The sequence below is a fragment of the Blennius ocellaris genome (genome assembly GCF_963422515.1).
Source record: "Blennius ocellaris genome assembly, chromosome: 10".
NCBI classification, from domain to species: Eukaryota; Metazoa; Chordata; class Actinopteri; order Blenniiformes; family Blenniidae; genus Blennius; species Blennius ocellaris.
Genome location: NC_137659.1, coordinates 2,449,335 through 2,470,475, shown reverse-complemented (window position 1 = coordinate 2,470,475; position 21,141 = coordinate 2,449,335). Strand labels below are relative to the sequence as shown.

The window sequence follows — 21,141 nt, the reverse complement described above, 5'->3', positions numbered from 1 at the left end:
GTTAACATTGAATAACAATACGAATTAATTTAAAAGCACGTCTCCATTAAAGTGAAGATTTACCAGATCGTCATCTGCATAAGTGGAGACGCATTTCTTATTTTTCACATTGTACTCGTCTATATGTGCTTGTGTGTTGAATTTATGACAGCACACCGCCACATTTCAGCATTTCTGACATTGTCAAGTGTACAGAGAGTCTTTTCAAAACTGTGTCGTCTGAACATGAAACCTTTCTGAAACAAGTACACTGGGCCTCAGACTTCACCTCCCTTCAATAAGTCTCAAGAGGTACATTTCACACTCACTGGACCGACACGAAAGGGATTAAAAGAGACTTGTTAGCTTAACTTAAATCGTCAATTTATTCATATTTTTATATTTAAACTGACGAATTCACCTCCATTACGACACGACGAAGTTCAAGTTTTCGCTTCGTTTCGCACATGATTGTGTTCGAAAGCCACTTGTTGCTGGATTCACTAAAAAGTGGTGCCGCCACGCACCACCGCCTCTCTCCACACCAGATCGTCCATCCATGCATGCAAACAGGCGTCACGCTCCATTTTTATCATCACGTCCGTCTCCTAAGAGGGCCGGAGGACGGCTCGGCGAGAGGGGGGGGGGGGAGTAAATGTTTTCATCCAAGCACCGAGTGTTTGTGTGTTCGTTTCACTGTTTAAGTACTTTCTCACCCACCAAATTACTCCACCTCTCCGTCTCTGTCCATTTATCCGGGGGAAAAGCGAAGGCCAGGTCACTTTCAGCGAGGCTTCAAGAGAAGCAAACCTTTGTGAGAGGCCGAGGCGGCAGAAAGGATATCACACAATACGGCCTTCGAAGGATCCCAACACAAAAGGGGGCGACTGCTGCAAATAAAACGTCCCGACTTTGGTGGGAGGTGGACCCCTGAGAGGGAGGATTAGGTTGCAGGGGAAGGGGGGGGGGAGGCTTGAAAATTGAGTCCCTGGAAGCTTTTGTTTCTGTACGATGGGCAGAATTTCGACGAGAGCCGGAGCTCTCGCGCCAACCTGAACTAGCTCCTTCATTGTAGAGGCAAGTCATGGATTTAATGCTTGCGCACGGACCATATAAGTGAAAGGTATGTATACCCACCTACAGCCCCTGCCTGTTGTCCAAACAACCTATAAATCGTGTGTATAAGCAACCGTGTGTCCCGCAGTCGGAGGCGGTCGGTCGCACGCAAACCACTGGACACAGACAAGAGAACGTCCACGTTGGTGACGTCAAGCCAACCCGAACGTCAGCCGGTGCAACAATCCATCGGACGCCGACACTCAATCAGAGGCAGTTGCGTCTCATCAGGCAGGAGGGAGACAGCAGTAAGCCCTGGTATGTTTGCCTCACATGGTCCAACGCTGGGCTCGCTCAGGCAGATAAGCGCATGTGCTCAGGGCTCCTAAAATACATTCCCCAGAAAAAAGGAGTGACTGGCACTCCGATACATGGCGTAGATGTTTTGCAGAACAATGGCTTACCTACGGTGTCCTGTAAATAGTTTAATAGGGAGGGTGGGGAGAAGGTTCCGGGAAAAAGGAGTCCCCGTTTCGGCGAGGAGGGACTTCTCATGAATTTGTAATGGGACCTTCGAGTGCCGGTTCTTGATAAAACAGTGTTAATGCATCTGGCTAAAGAGAGCGGGCCAGGAGATCAACGTACACAAGACAAGTGTTGTACTAGTGGGACTCGATTCAAACACCAGCCGGGCCGCAGTAAATACTCACATGCAGGCAGATTCTTTCACTCCAGGCCGAGTGCCTCCACAAGTAACCCCACGTTCAAGCTTGCGCAGTGACGATCCCAGAGGTCATTTGCTGATTGAAGGTGGGATTTGTCATGGGTCACAGGTCAAGGAGCCGAGAAGTCACAAACACAAGGAGCAGTTGGCCTCCTTGCTCTGGCCCGTCTGAGACGCCGAGCTTATCCACAAGGGCTTTCTGAGCCGGAGGCAATTCAGACGACGATCCCCCATACGAGACGCCCTTACGCCATCGATCACGACAGTGGGGCTATACTATCAAAGTATAGCGACTAAAAAAAAACTAGCATGCAGTTAATCTATGTGAAGGTCGGCTTTGGGATGTTTTAGCCTCCAATTAAAAGCCTCCGAAAACAAAGCAAACAACAGAAGCTGGTCAGGCGTGAAGTCAAACACTTGGAATATCTACAGCTCGTCAGCAGGGTTTTACTCTTGTACCGCCATTTTTTTATTTCATAAATACCTTTAAATAAAGCTTTTAAAGAAAATGTTTATATTGGGTAATTGCACAATATTTGTGAATCACAATTAATTGCATTCATTTCACCATGTCCCCAATGACAGCATCTTATTTAGGCCCCTTTTATGTTTATACGCTATAAACATAAATATTGACAGTACACGGATGTTCATATGAACAGATGATGAGGTTGGATTGTTGTTATTTGAAACTGAACTATAAAACTACCAAGTCAAACGAAAATTTGGACACTACCCATGTGTGAAAGAACCATTTACTACGGCCATGGTGCGCAGTATCAGCATTCCCCCCCCGTTTCCATGGAGACGAGTCAATCGTTTTCTAAAAGTTGTGTTTTCAGCAGCTCCGTGCACCGTTGTCATGTAAACGGGCAGCCAGAACGCAACAAAAGCTGTTTTCACTTGAACATGTTGTCATGTAAACGGGGGTTTTACCGCAAAAATAAAAAAAAATATGGGTATTTCATATAAACATTGAACTTTCATAAACTACACCCCCACAATGTTTTTGTTTTTCACTTTTAAGTTTGGTTTAAAAAAAAAAAAACTCACAATAAACAGAAAAAGATGCACGTAATACGGTAAAGAACGCTTACATCTCAGCATTAAACTACTGCAGTGAGACAGGTTGTGTTTTCTTTAGGCGTTCTTCTAAAATATGCGTTTTGTTTACCTACCGGGGAGTTTTATTGCTCTCCTCCGCCGCACCAATACAAGCCGGGGCATTATCCCAGGCGGCCCGGTAGCCGTCGGGACGTTTGACGAGCTTTTGATGGATCTGTGGATTCTTTTGAAACCCTCTCGACAAATGATGTGTTCATGGAGCTATGTGGGCACGTCGGAGCTGAAAGCATGCCGGGGTTCCTTTCAAGGCCGACGCAGGTGGCTCTCCTGATCTGCGCAGATTTATTAGATAACGGCACAGAAGATGTTTACGTTAAAACAGCCGGGTTCAAAGGGAGGGGAGCTTTTTATTTGAGGGAGCTGGTTCCGGTTTTTTCCGTTTCAAAGTGGATCGTTTGAAGAAAGGCGGGTCCGGTTTAAAGCTAAACTGGGGAGTTGGTCACTTTTCTTATCGCACCAGCTTTTAACTCACACAAACATAATCAATGAAAATATCTTATAACTTCATCACACATGGTTCTAGTTAGTATATGTCAGTGAAATATTAGTTTTTTTTTTTACATAGTCTCTCTTTTTGATCTTGTCAGCAAGTGCAAAAAGCTTTGAAGAAGTTACTGACATCTTGGCTGTGCTAAAATATCGATACTTTGGTACCGATATCGATATTCCAGCCCCCAATACCAATTCCCCTTTGGCAGTGAGCAGCGTTTGCAAACTATGCAATTTCTTTTCAATCATTTGGAACGAGTTTTCAACTTCTTTTTTCTTTTACCAATACAATGAGATTATCTCTAATCTTATGTATTGAATCAACTCATATGCGTACCCAAGTATCGAGGTACGTAGCACATCATGACGCTCCTGCTGATACCCAGCCCTACGGCACATTTCTTCTTTCAATTGCAAAAAAAAGGATGTGAATAATAGGAAAATATGCTTTTGTTGGAGCCTCAGTCTGCACTTGTTGCAGTCTGAATACATTATCCATGCGTGTCGTTTCTCTTTCTCTTCTGATGAGTTTTAAACAAACCTGTCGTGAATAACTAAAACGTACTTTATGCCTGGAATACAATTCAAAGTGTCTCGTAACTACTTTTGCATTTCGTTTTGTCCTGCTTGTAATCAAAAAGTTCATTTCAACTTCGACATTTAACATTTCAACTGACTTTAAAAAAAAAAAAAAACATTTTTGTCTCAAATCAAGTGATAAACACAGTGATTTTATTCTCGTGCTTCACGAGATTCGAGTGCCACTTGGTCGCGTTAACCAGGTAGTTTAAAATGCCCCGGTGGCAGGTGAGTATTACTTGCAGTCTTGCAGCAGATGCCGTTGAAAGGGGAAAATGTGTGCGACAGGTGCGCGTGGCGTGTGCGTAAGGTGTGGGCCGAGGGTGACGTCGTGTTGGTCGTCACAGTCAAGAGATAGCCGCGCTCTTTTTAGCGCGCCGTAATGCAATAATGCTGCTTCCCCGGCTCCCAAATAAACTGAGCATTACCACGTATTAAAGTCCAACGTCCCCCACAGGCGCTGCATGTGTCCGTCCCCCTCGTAAGCATAGACTATATTTAGTGCTGTCTTTAGCTGAGGCTAAAAACAGAGACAGAAAAGCCCACATCCATTGTCTGACACAGTGCCTACCGGGAGCCGGCGACGCCACACGTGTGGCAAGCGGCGCCGTTGTTGCTGTTTATCAGAAGACCCCCCCCCCCCACCCCACCCCACCCCACCCCCCGTGCAAAAAAAACTGCGAAAGCCTCCACCTGCACTCCAACAGCCCTCTGATCCCTAATCCAGAGAAAGCATTCCTCTCTTTCCTCGCTCTGGATAATTGAGCGTGAGGTGCAGTTTTTCAGGGCCGCTAGCCAAGCTGCCGCGAAGAGACACGGGGTCACGATGGCAGCGTATTCTGGATCGGATTCCTGGCCGAGCTCCAGCCGCATGCGCGTTATTCACGTGATTACCGCCGGCCGAGGTGACGAAGCTGCGGCCGAAAACATAATCACGTAACGCCTCTTAACGGGCGGCTCGGAGTCAAACGTCTTTGATCCGGGGGGGGGGGGGGGGGGGAGAGAAGAGCGGGAAAACACGGCGAGCGGCGCGGCGGCCAACTTTCCCCGTCGTTCCCTCTGTGCAACAATCGGGCCGCTGTATTTTCAGGGGTCACCGCTTAAGGGCCGTCACATTATTCCCAGCTGTGGTGACACGTCTGTTTGGTGCACACGGCGAGGCGTGGTGAGCTCACCTGACCCAGGTCCAGGGTGACGTTCACGCCGTTGTAGCCCGGACCCCTGGAGAGAGGCGGGCTCTGCCACCAGCGCTCCGTCCCGTCGATGGCGTTGGTCACCGGGTGGGCTTTGTCTGGGTCGGCGGCGTTGCAGTAGTCGCAGAACTGGCCCTGGACGGATCCCAAAATGTGAAGTCAAACAAGGGTTTTGTTTTGACAGCGGTGTTCAGAAAACGGCGGCAAACTCGCGGGGGAAAAAGGGGAAACTGTGGCTCAGCTGGTGGAGCGAGGCGTCGACCGATCGCTGGGTTTGGCTAGTTTGATCCCTCATCTTGCCGTGTTCATATTTCAAAATGTACGAGAGCAAGGCGCTGAACCCAACACATAGCTCCCAGTGGAGGTGGAACACGACGGTGAAATGGTAAATGTACTTCACTTATGTAGCAATTTATAGCTGTGTGAGCTGCCCCAAAGCGCTTTGCATAGCTCACCACATTCACACATTCACACACCATTGGAGGCTGCAAGCCATACTTGATTTTCAGTATGGATACAGACCGTGAAAGCGCGGCCAGATTTAAACCTCCAACCTTTCTCGACACGAGGCAAGAGTGCAGCCAATAAGGTCCTATATGTAGACACACATTCACACCAGTGGCGGATCTATATTCATCCCACGTCACTGGGAGCAACTGAAGGTTCAGCGTCTCGCACAGAAAACACTCAGACGTGGATTGATCGGGGGATGAAACTGCCAATATTTGGATGAGGAGATGACCCGCGTTACCAACTGACCCTCCAAAAGCAAGAGAGCGATTCAGGCGGACATATTAAACTAATGCAACTGATGCTCCCAACTCCATCTTCTGATCCAAGGGCCACGATCAATAGTTTGCCAGAGGCGATCCCCGCAGAATGTGTGTGAATGTAGTTTACACCTGGTCGGGTCGGCAGTCCACCACATAGACAAGACACTGAAACAACACACCTCAGGGCAATTTAGAATCACCACTTCACCTGAAAAAAAAGATGCATGGCATGAACTGTCAAAATGTTAATTACAGTAAGCGTCTGCTTCAATGATCAGAAACATGCAGCCCTGCAGATGGCAAACTAGTGGGAACAGGTTCAAAAAAAAAAAAATGAAAAGAAAATCAATCAGTGCAGCCAGTGAAGCAGATGCAGGGCATTTAGAGATTTCAGTTATGTTTTTTTGACATTAATTGACTGGTCTTTTGGAAAGGGACATGACCACATTTCCTTTCCAAAACGTGGGACTCAACTACAATGGTGTAAAACTATTTCTGGCAGTTGTACAAGTTGGTGAGCGCGGGCTGAGTTGTCAGGTTTTCCCCCCCGAGGGCAAATAAACAGTACAAAGGGGAGCAGAGAACAAAACATGGTGACATTTATACACATATAAAAACCTTTGACACCATCTTATTTGCATCTACGAGTCAGATCTTCCTCTTTTATTATCAGTGTTCAACTGTTCCCAGAGTGTTAATCGCCGCGGCGCGCTTCCACTTCTGCGTTTATCCCATTTTACGCACGAATGCACGGCGCGCGCAGAGTTCCCCGGTTGCTCACCTGTATATTTTGAGTGGGAAACCCAGTGGACGTCGGTCCTCCGACCAGCTTGCAGTAGAGATCGTGCCTCGGTGCTGCGTTCTCATCCTGTCCGCAGGTCGCAGTGGCGGAGATCCCGGAGCCCGCGACCAGGTTGAAGTACGGCGGACTCAGGCTGAAACCCGTCACGTCGTTAAAACTCTGCTGTCCATCGGCGTCCCCGAAAAGCGCGAGCCAGCAGCTCCAAAGAGCAGCGAGCAGATGAGCCCCCCTCATCCTTCTCGCCATGTTCCCCCAGTGGAGACTGTCGTAGATGCTGAGAGCAGCCCGCGGGTCCGGGTCATCTAAAGATCTCCATGAGAATGACGCGCGGCGCGCAATCGGCAAAACTTCCAGTGAGACTAAACAGACCCCGAAACCTCCGACAAAACCCGCTTAAATGTGACTTTTTTTTTTTAATAGTGATCCACTGATGAAGATGTGTATTATTCCCTCCGCGTGTCCAAAGGAAAACGAACAGCTCCCGCTTCCCGTGTTCCAAAACCCAAACCGTGCGTCACAGCGCGGCGATCAGGACTCAGGCCGTCGACGATCTGATTCCACAGTGAACAAGAGGACCAAAGGTCTGCCGGTGCCAAAGCGCTGCGCAGCGCTCTGCGCCAATCCCGCTCACCTGCTTCCTTCCTGCGAGATTCTTTTCAAAGTTCATCTTGGGAGAACGTCCAACATTAAATATAGATATAAAAGTGAGTCGAACTCATTCATTCAGTCAAGCCACCCAACAATATTTGTACTTAAAGTGCAAAAAAGAATATTACATCCTAAAACGTATAACAACAACAATATTTGTATGACCACATACAAGGAAATATTAGTCATCAGTGTATTTACATTTTCCTAGAATAAAGAACAATGTTAAAAAAAAGTACATTAAAACAATGAAATATGAATTGTTGTTGTTTTTAAGATTATTTAGTTATGATCAAATAACATGGTTGACAGAGAAGTGAATAATAATGATAAGATAGATAGATAGATAGATAGATAGATAGATAGATAGATAGATAACAGTTTGAATTTTGATATTATAGCTTAAAAGTTTTTGTAATTGATGTACATTTTTTATTTTCATATCACTCTGATAACAATTCTATTTAAGTGTCGACCGATTTTATTTTCAATATTGTTTTGATTCTTGACTTTAAGTTACTGCATGGCCCTTGTAATCATTTTTTTCTCTAGTCCTTCTCAGATATTTCTAAATATAATAATAATGATCATCATCATCAGTTTTTTTTGTGATGTTGTGGCGCCCCCTAGTGGTGCACACGGTCATCACACAAGTAACTAGTGACGAGGGGGATTCACGCTCAGTCAGTGTTCCCATTTAGTGACGTTTGGAATAAACAAATCACCACTTTTAACTCGATTATGACTCTTTCCCCTGCGACTTTTCGGACCCAAGTTAGTTCTCGATCATGAATTGTTCAAACTTTGACCCATCTGCTTGAGTTTTCCAAATCATGATTCATCAGATCGGGTTGTTTTCTTTTACGCACCGCAGCAGTTAAAGTGGAGCATCGTGAGTCACGTTCTGGAGGTTTAAATCCTCGCAGTCCGTCATTCCTCCGACCGGACAGGCAACTTTTTGTTCTGCGCGTTCCGCCGACCGGCGGCGGCGCGTCGGAGGGGCGTGAAAAGTGCAACCAGGAAGCCTCGGGCAGGCTGTTCAGACACTTCAGAGCCGGAAAAACCGAAACCGAACCCCGGCCGAGGATCACAAACCCAGTGCGTCCTGGTTCCAAAGTCTCACATAACTCCACATGGAGCCGACAAACCTGCAGGTAGGACGCGTAACTTTCTTTACTTGGTGTTTCCAGGCGGCTTGGGTTCAGTGGAAGTGTCGTTTGTTGTTGTTGTTGTTGTTGTTGTTCTGAAAGTAGGCGCTCATCTGCTTCGCTAAATAATGAAACGACGTGACCCACAAAACGTGCCTAACAGGAACAGAAATGCTTATTTCACAGTTCCAGGCTCTTGAGTCATTCAGTCAGCTCGTGAATTGACTTTGACACGACGCGACTTTTCAAATAGAGTTTAACAGTAACTAGGAATAGTTTATGAGGCATGGACATAATATAATATCCAAATATCAATTTTAATGAGACGTCTTGTCCTCGGTTTGCAAATGTGTAATAACAGGCCAAGGTAAAACAGACAAACTATAATGTTCTGCCTCATTGACAGTAGTTTTATTTGTATGTTATTGTTATATGTATAGTACATGGCAGCATTGTGTTGCTTGAGCAACAAGTGTAGAATCATAGCGAGAAATAAGAAAGGAAGAAAGTCAAAGATGAACAGAAAGGTCTTCTTCTAAAATTAAGAATAAAGACTAAACGCCATACAAGATTTTGGGATACAACGGAGTGATTGAATTACTTTAAGTTGTTTTCGTGTATTCGGTGTATAAAAACGGTTTAGTTCCGATTCTGACTGAACTCAGGTTTGACCCTGATGACTTGAGGTGTTGCCGCTGTATTTTCATGTTGCGAATAAGTCACTTTCACACCATATTCATCTCCAAAAAGCAGAATTATTAAAACTGTAACCTGGCATTTTTCTTATTTCATTCAAATGTATTCCACTGCCATGTTATTTTTTTCATCACACCATCATTATCATCACCCCAATGTGTCAGTTTGACTTTAATTTACCAGTCATTGCTTTATTTTAAATCACCTCCCTCAGTGGGCGCATGTGAAATCTGATGATGTTAATATTTCCTGATTGATCACAGTTGCTAACTCATAAATTGCAATAAGCGTCACAGCAAATAAAAAAACGAACCAGTTATTCTGTACAGTGACTTTTCAGTTCTTTGTATAATCTCCTTGAGTGAGTCTTGTCTTCATAATATCCACTTATTTTTGTGTTGCTGTGACATGTTGGCTGCACTGCATGGGTCAGTCTGAGATTAGATGGTCTGGTAGTGGAGGAAGATGCTCTATAACCGGGATGTTAATGGGAGGAAGATGCTCTATAATCTGGATTTTAATGGGAGGAAGGTGCTCTATAATCTGGAGGTTAATGGGAGGAAGATGCTCTATAATCTGGATGTTAATGGGAGGGAGATGCTCTATAATCTGGATTTCAATGGGAAGAAGATGCTCTATAATCTGGATTTTAATGGGAGGAAGGTGCTCTATAATCTGGAGGTTAATGGGAGGAAGATGCTCTATAATCTGGAGGTTAATGGGAGGAAGATGCTCTATAATCTGGATGTTGTGTGTGTGTGTGTGTGTGTGTGTGTGTGTGTATGTGTGTGTGTGTGTGTGTGTGTGTGATGGTTGCATAGAATGGGTATACAGTATATTAGAACAAACGACGCAGCATTTTAAGAAACTATTACAACTGACCTTCAGCTTCCAGTTCATTCTGGCAAACGTAAATCCTCCAGCACGGTATTATTGACATGCTTTGAGCCGAGTTAAAACATTTTTTATACACGTATTGTCAGAAGGACACAAACTGCTCTCATTGATGCTTTCAGAAAGCCATCGCCGTGGCACAGAAGGCGTCGGAGGAGGACCACGCTGGAAACTACGAGGAGGCCATCCGCTCATATCAACACGCCGTCAAGTACTTCCTGCACATATTGAAACGTGCGTGATCCTCCTCACTGTGCTGACAAATGTTCAACTCCATCTTTATTATCCTCCAGTGAGGCAATTAATTACAAAGAAAAAAAAAATCAGACAACAATTTATTAAAATCACTCTACAGGTCGTTTGACAGCCTGATCACAACAGGAGACATTAGTTTTATTTTATTTTTTTTAGTTCTTATTTTCTTCATCTGGTCGTCCAGAAGGAGGCGGCGGGAGGTGGTGGCGTTCCGGGTGTGGTGGAAATGAAAAAGACCAGTCTGGCCTCATTTTGTTGCTCTTGAAGTGAAGTCACCGAGACTCTGTGCCAGAAATTCACCAGCAAATGTTGTCAATGCCCAGCAGTCTGTTATTCCTGCAAGTTAATATGTTCCAACCAGGAGGTGAGGTGAAAGTATACCGACCGATTCAGTAAGTTCCATTTTTATGGACGAGGTAACTTCGGCGCGGTGGGATATAAAGCACACGGAGTCTAATTTAACCGCTTCCGTCTGTACGTGCCGTCACTCATGGCGTTATTCGTAGTAATTCACCCACTGAGTGAAAACACGATCCGCCACATTAACATGCGATTCAGCGTGAACTCCACACATAAACGCCTGACCTGGATGTCAACCCAGAAACCTTCTCATTAGGAAAGTGACGGGGCGAACCACTGCACCACCGCACCTTCCTGTGGTTGAGGAGATGTTGTCTTGAAATCACAATATTCGAATAGGAAGAAAGTGAAATATATATATATATATATATATATATACTTGGTGGGACTTGGCAGGTATGTGAGAGTCCATTGGATTTCCTAAGATATGTTTTATGATTAACTGGCTATGTTTATAAAGGTGGGCTGCTTGGTGGTAAAGCAATCTGGACTAAAAAAAAAAAAAAAAAAAAAAAAAGTCCTCAAACTAAATATTATGCTTAAGTTTGAGTGTCTGGTTGGAGTTTTAGGTTTCACCCAGCGTCGACTGCGAAAGCCTCATGTGCCTCATACACACATGAGGCACATGAGGTTGTGTGTATGTGTGTGTGTGTGTGTGTGTGTGTGTGTGTGAGTGTTGCCTAAATGTTTCTGTTCCTTCCACCAGGTGAGCCGCAGGGCAAAGATGGCAACCAGAAGATTCGAGATAAATGCAAACAGTACCTGGACAGAGTGGAAGAGCTGCAGACGTACATCGTGAATAAAGAGGTTGCTATGGAAATTATCTCCACAATTAAATATCATATGATGTACATTAACAAACAAAGCCTACTTTGAAAGAGTAAAGTTTATGAAAATAAATCAGGCTTTGTAGGATATAGTTTATGTTTTCACAGATTTAACCAGTGATGGTGTTTCAGGTATGTCGAGATAAATCATGGTAATGGTTTTGATGGAAAGTGCGCAGTGTTTTATGACATTTACTGGAAATGTATTATTCATTCCAGAATTATAAATATTAAAGTTGCTAAATTGTTTTATTGGTTACAATGTAATGTTAAAACAGATTGTGCTTTCACTTCCAGAACTGCTTTTTTATTTTTACGTATTGTATAAATGTTCTAAAAATTTTATATTTATCCAAGACTTATAAAGGTCCAAGTCGGTAGAGTTTTATTGGTAAGATTTTTTTTTTTCTGATTTAATGCTGTACCTCAGATTTATTGACAATGACAGTTGCATCAAAAATATTTTCTGAACACATTTAGATATGTACATTTATATTCTCATTTCATGTATTATGCATCTACATCCCTATAGCTATATATAAACTCACTCATACCACACATGCACACAAACAGAAATTCTGTCTGAAATGGAAGACACATAATTAATCTTCAGTGCATGGACCATTATATTTATATATATATATATATATATATATATATATATATTTTTTTTTTTTTTTTTTTTTTTTTTTTTCTTTATTTATTTTTTGTCAAAACCTTCACACCAGCAGCTGAAATTGCTTTGTTTGTTATTATATAACAGTATATTTTAAATGTATTTATGCTATAATTAATAATCTCCGTTTAATTTGGTCAAACTGTGCCGTTTCTCTCCTTCATCCGTTTTCCGCTTCATCGTTTTACGTCAACGTCACGGACGTCACTCGCACCCTTTTGCGTCATGGCGTCATCACATTCCCCTCACGCCAGTATCGACTTTTCAATGCGGAAGTTCCCTCCTGGATCCGAGAAACGAAAACAAGTGCAACAAAAACACAGATTATCGCGCTAAGAGGGTCGTAACACGGCTAGAATCCAGAAGTGGAGTATTTACGAGTCGTTTACTCACGGCGGCGGTACCTTTAATTCGACCTTTGGACTCGTGATTTGTCGTTATGTCCAACAGCAATTTACAGGTAAGTTACGGACCAGCCCGAAAAAAAAAACAACGCTAAAACAAAATTGCCTCGAAAAGTTGTTTATACGTCGAGGTAACGTGTTAAAAGTGTTCCGCTTGGTGACAACTGATGCGGACTGTCTGGTTTTGTTGTGTTTTGTAGGATTTGAGTGGTTTTACTGAGCAAGGGGGAGACGTCCGTAGCATTAGCTGCTAATTAGCAACATGAGCTAACGTGGCTAGCAAGATAGGGAGTCAGCAGTTCACTTGTAAACAATAAAAAAATGACTCCACACTGTCAGTGTTGCTTTTGTATGCTATAAACAAAACCCCATGTTTTCTGTTTCGATGGCTTGATAACCTTAGCAAGAGCGTTTACTTACTAACAAGGCAACTAATGAGATTAACATAGCTAACGAGCCATTTTTATTTGACCTTTAAAGACACGAATATAAATCTGAACGCAGCAAACTATAATTTACTTGTAATTTAAAGTGGCTGCCACTGAAAGGAAGTGAAAGTCAACTTTTGGAGCCTCCTATATAACCCCGCGTGAGGCATAAAGTGTTGCGTGAAATCAGGTTTTATTTATAACCTGCGAGAGATCAGTCTGTTTGCTGCCACCTTTTGCCAACCCCACTGACCATGTTTCATTAATTATTAGCTTTGATTATTTCTCGTCTTGATGTTTAATTTGATGTGCTTGTGTGCTTCATAATTCTTGTTGGAGTTGTTATGAAAGCGACGCCTCAAACAGAAATCTAACAAGTCCTACACAGGGCCAGTGTTTGAGTAGTTAGTTCGATTATTCTGCAGAAACACGTTAAATGCAAAAAAGAAATCCTCAAATTAATAATTGTAATTTTCCCCATGTCATGTTTTAACCTCATATTTGGGCCTCAAAACATGTTAAATCTTATAAAGAGATTGTTTAAAGCGTTAGACGTTTGCCATCGATATCCGCTTCAATGTCAAATATAACCTGAATTAAACACTTATTCTAGTATAATTAAACTTTTGTTTTTCTGCATCAACACTTGATGCTCGGCCTCTTGAAGAAGGTCAAGGCCTGTTTAATTGATATCATTAACAGGTGTAATTTGTGCCTCCCATCATGTGGGCAAAATGTAAAATGGAGTTTCGATCACCAGTAGAAAGTTTTAAATTACAATTGGATGGAAACATACTACCTGCAGATAACGACTCAAACAGTTGTGATGCATCCAGTATCAGCAAAAAAAACCTTCATGCTCCTAAATTGTACTTGTGTGTGGTGTTATTCAGATAGTTATAGAATTCTCTGGCATGACTTTATTCTCAACCAAAGTTTAAAATGAATGTTACCATTTTAAAACATTCTAATACAGAAATGCTGAAAGGAAAAGGAATACTAGTCAAATTATACCTCCCTTTTTTAAACTTTTCTGTTTACTCAAATCATCACTGTATTTACAATTAATACAACAGTTTTTACCTCCCAAAGTTTATAATTGTAATACATTATTCACCCAGTTATACAGATTTTCTTATAGGATCTTTTTTTCCATTCTTCATGCCTTTCAATGGCTTTTTCATCCTATATGATTCATATTGGAATTTTCTTTAAGCTCACCGACAAACCTGATCCATCTCACACAGCAAAATACACACATCTATTTAGTTGTACAAACACAGTTTTTTGGTGTTAAGTTTTCCTCTGTAATTACCTCCCTTCCTCTCTCAAACCATTTGTACCTGCAAGTCAGTTATTTCTTGCTTAAAATGCAGTTTTAAGTTTGACAAGATCATTAACTCTCCAAGCCTGTTAACTATTTAACTTAGGTCCTTTTTAATTTAGTCTTCTCTTTAAAAATATGCATGTACATGTGGAAATAATCTGAGATAACGGACAGAATCTGGTTAAAAATCCAACAATCCTCATAGATTAGCCACATTCTCCACAGTCTGGAAATTTCACTTCGAACCACAAGGTGGTGTCGTGAGTCACCAGCATCAACAAATTATTATTGAGGATTAATTATTGAAACAGCCAATTAAAAACGAAAAGTACATTTCCTTACAGTTTACCGTGTCTCCATCTTCATCTGCGCCAGATAAATGTAAAAATTTAACATTTTATCAAAGTTTCTTTTTTTTCCCCTTCCTGTAAAACTATCAAGTGTGTGACTCATCTTGTGCTCGAGGGCGTGTCCTAACGCAATCCAATGGGAGGGTTTGGAATTGTCAGCCCCGCCCCCACATTTGCAAGGCAGCATGGTGCGCCGTGTCCCCCCTGCACCGTCAGCAACACTCGGCCTCAAAATATCGGCTCAAACTGGCCCGGGATGTGTAAAAATGTCACTCGGACTTTGAATGTGTATTTACAGGAACTGAAGTCTCGCCCTGGCGCTGGATTCACGGGGCCTTTTAGAGATTAGGTGGCCCTAAGCAGCTCTTGTCAAAGTGTCTCCGCCACTAACATCGCCCTCTCGTCTCGTCCCGTCTGCCCCTTTGTTTTAGAAAGCCATTGATCTCGCCAGCAAGGCGGCTCAGGAGGATAAAGCTCAGAACTTTGAGGAGGCGCTGCGTCTGTACCAGGCCGCCGTTCAGTACTTCCTGCACGTGGTGAAATGTAAGCTGTGAGATTCACCAGTGACGGGCATGCCGGTGGCCTTGACGTGTTGGTTGACGCGTCTGTTGGGGATCAAACTCTCTCTCTCTCTCTCTTTGTGCGTCGACTCAGATGAGGCCCACGGCGAGAAGGCCAAGCAGAGCATCCGGGAGAAATGCACCGAGTACCTGGACCGAGCCGAGAAGCTGAAGGATTACCTGAAGAAGAAGGAGAAGGCTCCTCCGGCCAAGCCCGTCAAAGAGTCGCAGGCTGATGACAAAGGGTGTGTGTGTGTGTGTGTGTGTCAGTGGGCGGGAGAGGGCGTCGGGATTACGTAACGCCGTTCACCGCGCGCCGTGGAAAGCAACTTCCTTGTCGCTCTCGCAAACGTATTGAAATGTTTTTGTGCTCAGGAGTGAAAGCGATGAAGGCGACGACCCGGAGAAGAAGAAGTTTCAGAATCAACTCTCAGGTTGGTTTAAAAAAAAAAAAATACAAATGAAAATGAGAAGCGGGTCGCGATTTAAATTTTTTTTACAAATGTTACTCAGATTATACAGATGCAATTTTGAGGTAATCATGCATCTGCAGGTTTTAGAAGTTAATCCTGTGACTGACAGGTCATTTAACTGGTGGGTTTTTTTGGTGTTCAAAGAGCAGCGTTCTGAGTTCAGCTTATCGATTTCTGTTTAGAAAAAAAAAAGTGTTCCAGGAGTCCACTCTACCAAAGATAATGGTATGGATTCGTCCCTGTGTGTAACAGCTTCTCCATCCATGTGTGTCTCCAGGTGCAATTGTCATGGAGAAACCAAATATCAAGTGGAACGACGTGGCGGGTTTAGAAGGAGCCAAAGAGGCGCTGAAAGAAGCCGTCATCCTCCCCATCAAATTCCCCCACCTCTTCACAGGTACTGAATCCTCCCTCCATTAACAAAAGGATCCACTTCAGTTGTGTTTTGGTGAGTTTGGTGACTGATCTCTGCGACCGACAGGGAAGAGAACTCCCTGGAGGGGGATTCTGCTCTTCGGGCCTCCGGGAACGGGAAAGTCGTACTTGGCCAAGGCCGTCGCCACGGAGGCCAATAACTCCGTCTTCTTCTCCATCTCCTCGTCCGACCTGGTGTCCAAATGGCTGGGAGAGAGCGAGAAGTCAGTCTCTTTGACGGCCGTTCACGAAAAAAAATAAAAACACTTTGATGTTCCTGGAATAATTCACTTGTAACTCCTGGAATCCTCTCCCCCCAGGCTGGTGAAGAACCTTTTCAGCCTGGCGAGGGAGAACAAGCCCTCCATCATCTTCATCGACGAGATCGACTCCCTGTGCGGCTCCCGGAGCGAGAACGAGAGCGAAGCGGCTCGTCGGATCAAGACCGAGTTCCTGGTGCAGATGCAGGGTGAGTGTCTGTGAGCCACAATGTGTGCAAATCAAAAGTGAATATATATATATATATTTATAACACACAGACTGAGTTTTATGTGGAAGTGAAAGCAGAAATCGGTTGTTTGTGCATTTGAGCTCCAGTACATATAATATAATGAAATGGGTTTGATTGTATGGGACAATACTGCCACATTTTGTACAAAAGTATTTAAATAATAGTGTGATTTAGTGAATGAAGCTCCAGAGCTGAGAAAGCTTTGAGAGAAGCTCCGACCGGGAGGCACTCCCTTTCTTTTCTTTTCTTTACGACATTGTACAGCTGCTGCACACTTAATCCAAACTCAACAAAACTCCACCCAGTGCACGTCTTTCTCCACCACAGCTTAAATGTATAATGAAAAAACAATTGTTTAGCATTAATTACAAAAAAACGGCGACAGATTGATGACTGTAAATGTTCCAGTTTAGCTAAAAGTTTGAGAAAAACATCTTTATTTAATGAAATGGTTTGTAGGAGTAAATGTGATCAAGATAAAGATAATATTGTGCATTAAAAAGGTATTTCTGTGATGATCGGACACTAAAAGAGACGTGGCAGAAGCAGTTTGCTCAGTATGTTGAGGAAAATATCGAAAATGCAGTTCAGTGGAATTCCAACATGTCGTGTTTTGCCCTTTTTTTTTAAAAATTAATAAATAAAATAAAAACGTTCTCCCAGCTGTTGATGTGAGAGGATAGTGTAGAAAGCTGCAGGCGTTCGGTCATTACTGCTCCAAACGTTGCTGCTTTATTGAGGAAAAGAGGCCGTTTTTCACGTTCTGTTGTGCCTCCTTTTGTTGTTTTATTTTATTTTTTTTGCAGGTGTTGGGAATAACAACGAGGGAGTGCTGGTGCTCGGGGCGACAAACATCCCCTGGACTCTCGACTCTGCCATCAGGAGACGGTAATTATGCTTTTTTTTTTTTTTTTTAAGCCCTGATCTGAAAACCAGCTTCCTCCACTCATGCAATTGTAGAGAGACATTGAGAAATAACAGAATTCCTTTCAATCAATAAATCAATCGCAAAACAAAATGTTTGATCAAAGCAAACCAGGGAAGCTTGAAACGACAATTTTACATCAATTTAAATCGATTCACGATAAGACTGCGGTTGTCACGTGTTTCTATAGGACAATCGGTTCAAAGTGCGCGTGTGATCGTTTACATCGAACCCATTCCAAAGCGCCGCGTCTCTTTTCTTCGCGCTCAGATTCGAGAAGAGGATCTACATCCCGCTGCCCGAGGAGCACGCCCGCTCCTTCATGTTCAAGCTGCACCTCGGCTCCACGCCCAACAGCCTCACCGAGTCCGACTTCGTCACCCTGGGGAAGAAGACGGACGGCTACTCGGGCGCCGACATCAGCATCATCGTCAGGGACGCCCTGATGCAGCCCGTGAGGAAGGTCCAGTCCGCGACGCACTTCAAGCGGGTGAGAGAGGCTCTCCGGCCTGCAGGGCTTCTGCTTCCAGGCTCGAGGGGGGGGAATCCCTGCTGAGAAACACGGAGGATCTTCCCACGTGAAACTGTCGCGTCATTCATATTTGATGACGGATGCGTATCTGGAACAGCCGCTCCCCTTAAGCTGTCAGACTCGTCCACCCCTCCTCCTCTTCCTCCCTCCCTCCTTTCTTTTTTCCTTCCCGCTTTCTCCTATTCCTCCTTCCTCTCTCTTCTTTCTCCTTCCCCTTTCACATGTGAAAATCTTTTTCCTGTTTTTTTTTTTTTTTACGTTTTCAGGTTTCTCAGACAAAACACAATTAGTGAAGGTTTTTTTTTTTTTATGAGTTAAGTTTTCCCCATTACATGCTATTTATACATTCACATCTCTTGCAAAGTGCAGAAAAATGGATCAAAATCACATATTAAACTTTTTTTTTTTTTAGTTAAAATCACCTTTTCTGGAGAAACTTCTTCACATTTCTTCCAAGACAACAAGTCAATGACCAGGAAATAAATACATGAAATGATTTTCTGTCCACTGAGTCAGGATGACTTGAAGAATGTTAAAACTTCTACTTGGAAACAAAGAAAAATGTTTAATTTTAACACTTTAAAAATGATTATACTGTATTTTAAGGACCTCAACTCGCATCTTTATGAAGTTTTAGAATTGATAATGGAGGAGAAAAAAGTCAAAGTATTTAAGTACAAAAGTATTTAAGAAGGTTAAAACTGCTTTTACATTGAGTGTAACTGTCCTGCAGTGTGTAGTTATATTCAATTTACAAAGAAAAAGTTTTCTGCTCCGCTGACTTTGACTCTTGGTTTTGATGTGACTCAGGTACGAGGGCCTTCAAGAACCGACCCCAACATGACCGTCGATGACCTCCTGACCCCGTGCTCGCCCGGTGACCCCAACGCCGTCGAGATGTCATGGATGGACGTGCCTGGAGAGAAGCTGTTGGAGCCAGTAGTTTGCATGGTAAAGACGCCTTTTCTTTTTCTTTTTCTTTATTAGAGAAAAAAATGTATAATTTGTCATCACTCACCTACGCTTTAGTCTGCGGTTATCTGGCTTCTCTCTATGCTCGTATGTGACTGGCTCACTATTTCAACACAGGTTAATGGTCGTAAATCTTGTTTTAGAGATGAATGGAAACCCACTAACCAGCCCCCTCATTTACGAAATTTCACCCAGAGAAACTGTTGAGCGAAAGAGAGTCTTAAAACTTGCCGGATCTATTCGAAGTTGTAAGTATTTCAAGCGTTGACAGCAAAACGTGTGATTATATATATTTTCCTTTGCAGCCCGACATGCTGAGGTCTCAGACCAGCACGAAGCCCACAGTGAACGAACAGGACCTGGGGAAACTGAAAAAATTCACAGAGGACTTTGGACAGGAGGGTTAAGTCGGGACGCCGGAGCCGAGTTGAACCAAAGCAAAGGAATTGTCGATTGTGTGTGTCTTTTCTGTCCTCGTTCCCCCCCTTTTTTTTTTTTTCTCTCTCTCTCTCTCCGTCTCTTGTCTCATCCTAACGTTTCACCCGGCCAGAATCTGATAACCACACTAAAGGTGGGAGGCCTGGTTTTTAATCTGACGTTCACACTTTCCCCAAAGATTAAAGACTTCCCCCGTATGTCGTCCCGACCTGTGCACTAAACTTTAAACATCGATGAGCGGAGGAAGTTCAGAGAAACTGGCATCAGAATTACTGAAAAAAAAAAAATTTGAAATCAAGATAACTTATTTTGAGGTAGGATTTGCTCTCGTGTCAAGAGAAGCTGTCGCGAAGTAAAACAGCCCTGGCACACACACTCTCTCTATTTTTATTAAGAAAAACAAGCATTTTCTAGCTTCTGCTGTTCTTTGAGGAATGAAAGAATCCCTTCATTGTGGTGGAAACTGTCTCACGGTGGTGGACTTTGACAGAGTTTTGAGACACATACTCAGGATGTGACCTTCAGTAACTTTGGATTGTTTCTCCAGCTTCCAAACACATGACACATGTAACTGCTGATCAGCATCATTTCTCCTCCTCTCGTGGACTTCATAGCTTTGAATTGCTGTCGGATGGCTTTTTTTTTTTCTCCTACAGCATATTGTACATATGTTTCATGTGCTAGCCACAGGCTTTTGCTGATTGTCCTTAATGCAAAAAAAAAAAAAAAAAAAGAATATCAGCCTTATATTGATAAAATGGAGTGTGAAGTGGAAGCAGAATACTAACAGCTGGAGCTGCGACATCATGACCTTATATATTTTTCCAGCATCTCCGAGCATGAACTTTAGAGTCGCCATGAATGGCAACGTGCACCATGTGCCTTCTAGACAAAGCTGCAAGATCTCTCGTTTTTTTTTATTATTATTATTATTATTATTATTGGTGTATTTCTAAATTACTGCTTATTATATCAAGTGCATTGTCACTACATCTAGGAAGCCTACAGTATGTTTCATGAACCGCTCGCGCTTCGTCTGTATGCAACTTTACTCTACAGCTTCCGAGATGTGCAAACTGTGTTGTGTGTGTTGGGGAACATCTCTCACTTTACTGAAAATGTCTATACGTATATATAGCAGCCAGCTCTCGAGCCTTTTCTTTTGGAAGAGGTCATCCATGCATAAAGTTTTCTGTTTTTCATTTTCACTGTGTAAATAAAAGTTAAAGCGACGTTTCCCTTGTTTTGGTTTGCTGCGTTTCTGTCTGGTTTTAATCTTTTTAATTGTATTAACACAGGAGGTTAATGATCAAAGGGCCTCTTATCTCATACTTCCAGGACAACAAATGTTTATATTGCAGAATGGTTCAAGAGTTGATCAACTTTAATGTGTGTGCCACCTCTTGGAAATAATACATTTTATTTATACGTGACTTTCAAGACATTTGTTGCCGATGTACATCAAGAATATGCTTGAATAAAGTTTAAAACTTCGCAAAACTTGAAAATTTGCAGCAGACCAACACCCTGTTCCAATAACAAGCATGTTTAAAAAGTCTTTTTCAGACGGGATTTAAAACAGA

At 43.0% G+C, this 21,141-nt stretch overlaps 2 protein-coding genes across 3 annotated transcripts in view; one reads left to right on the top strand and one right to left on the bottom strand.

Annotated features, from left to right (window-relative positions):
- Nucleotides 1–6,966, bottom strand: part of LOC308135930 (laminin subunit alpha-3-like) — a gene marked incomplete at its 5' end in the record, with an annotated part of 78,720 nt that extends 71,754 nt beyond the window's left edge. Inside the window, 2 exons of the mRNA XM_080504094.1 lie at nt 5,128–5,280; nt 6,700–6,966. Of these exons, the coding sequence (XP_080360220.1) occupies nt 5,128–5,280; nt 6,700–6,966 (420 nt within the window). The remainder of the gene's footprint in view (nt 1–5,127; nt 5,281–6,699) is intronic.
- Nucleotides 6,967–8,387: 1,421 nt separating this feature from the next.
- Nucleotides 8,388–20,791, top strand: vps4b (vacuolar protein sorting 4 homolog B). 2 transcript variants are annotated; one of them, XM_080503905.1, is made up of 13 exons: nt 8,388–8,522; nt 10,229–10,340; nt 11,428–11,528; nt 15,165–15,276; nt 15,388–15,538; nt 15,669–15,727; nt 16,044–16,163; nt 16,248–16,404; nt 16,501–16,649; nt 17,498–17,579; nt 17,887–18,106; nt 18,959–19,099; nt 19,426–20,791. In XM_080503905.1, the coding sequence occupies exons 1-13, from the start codon at nt 8,502–8,504 to the stop codon at nt 19,525–19,527; spliced, it is 1,527 nt and encodes a 508-aa protein (XP_080360031.1). In that variant the 5' UTR covers nt 8,388–8,501; the 3' UTR covers nt 19,528–20,791. The 2 variants fall into 2 exon arrangements, with proteins under 2 accessions (XP_080360031.1, XP_080360032.1); XM_080503906.1 differs by lacking the exons at nt 8,388–8,522; nt 10,229–10,340; nt 11,428–11,528 and adding an exon at nt 12,485–12,684.
- The last annotated feature ends 350 nt before the right edge of the window (nt 20,792–21,141 follow it).

Bases quoted from the DNA above. Each gene is read 5' to 3' on its own strand.
- vps4b (XM_080503905.1), top strand. From the start codon at position 8,502: ATGGAGCCGACAAACCTGCAG. The intron at 8,523-10,228 runs GTAGGACGCGTA...TGATGCTTTCAG, and splicing joins TGGAGCCGACAAACCTGCAG to AAAGCCATCGCCGTGGCACA. The intron at 19,100-19,425 runs GTAAAGACGCCT...TTTCCTTTGCAG, and splicing joins TGGAGCCAGTAGTTTGCATG to CCCGACATGCTGAGGTCTCA.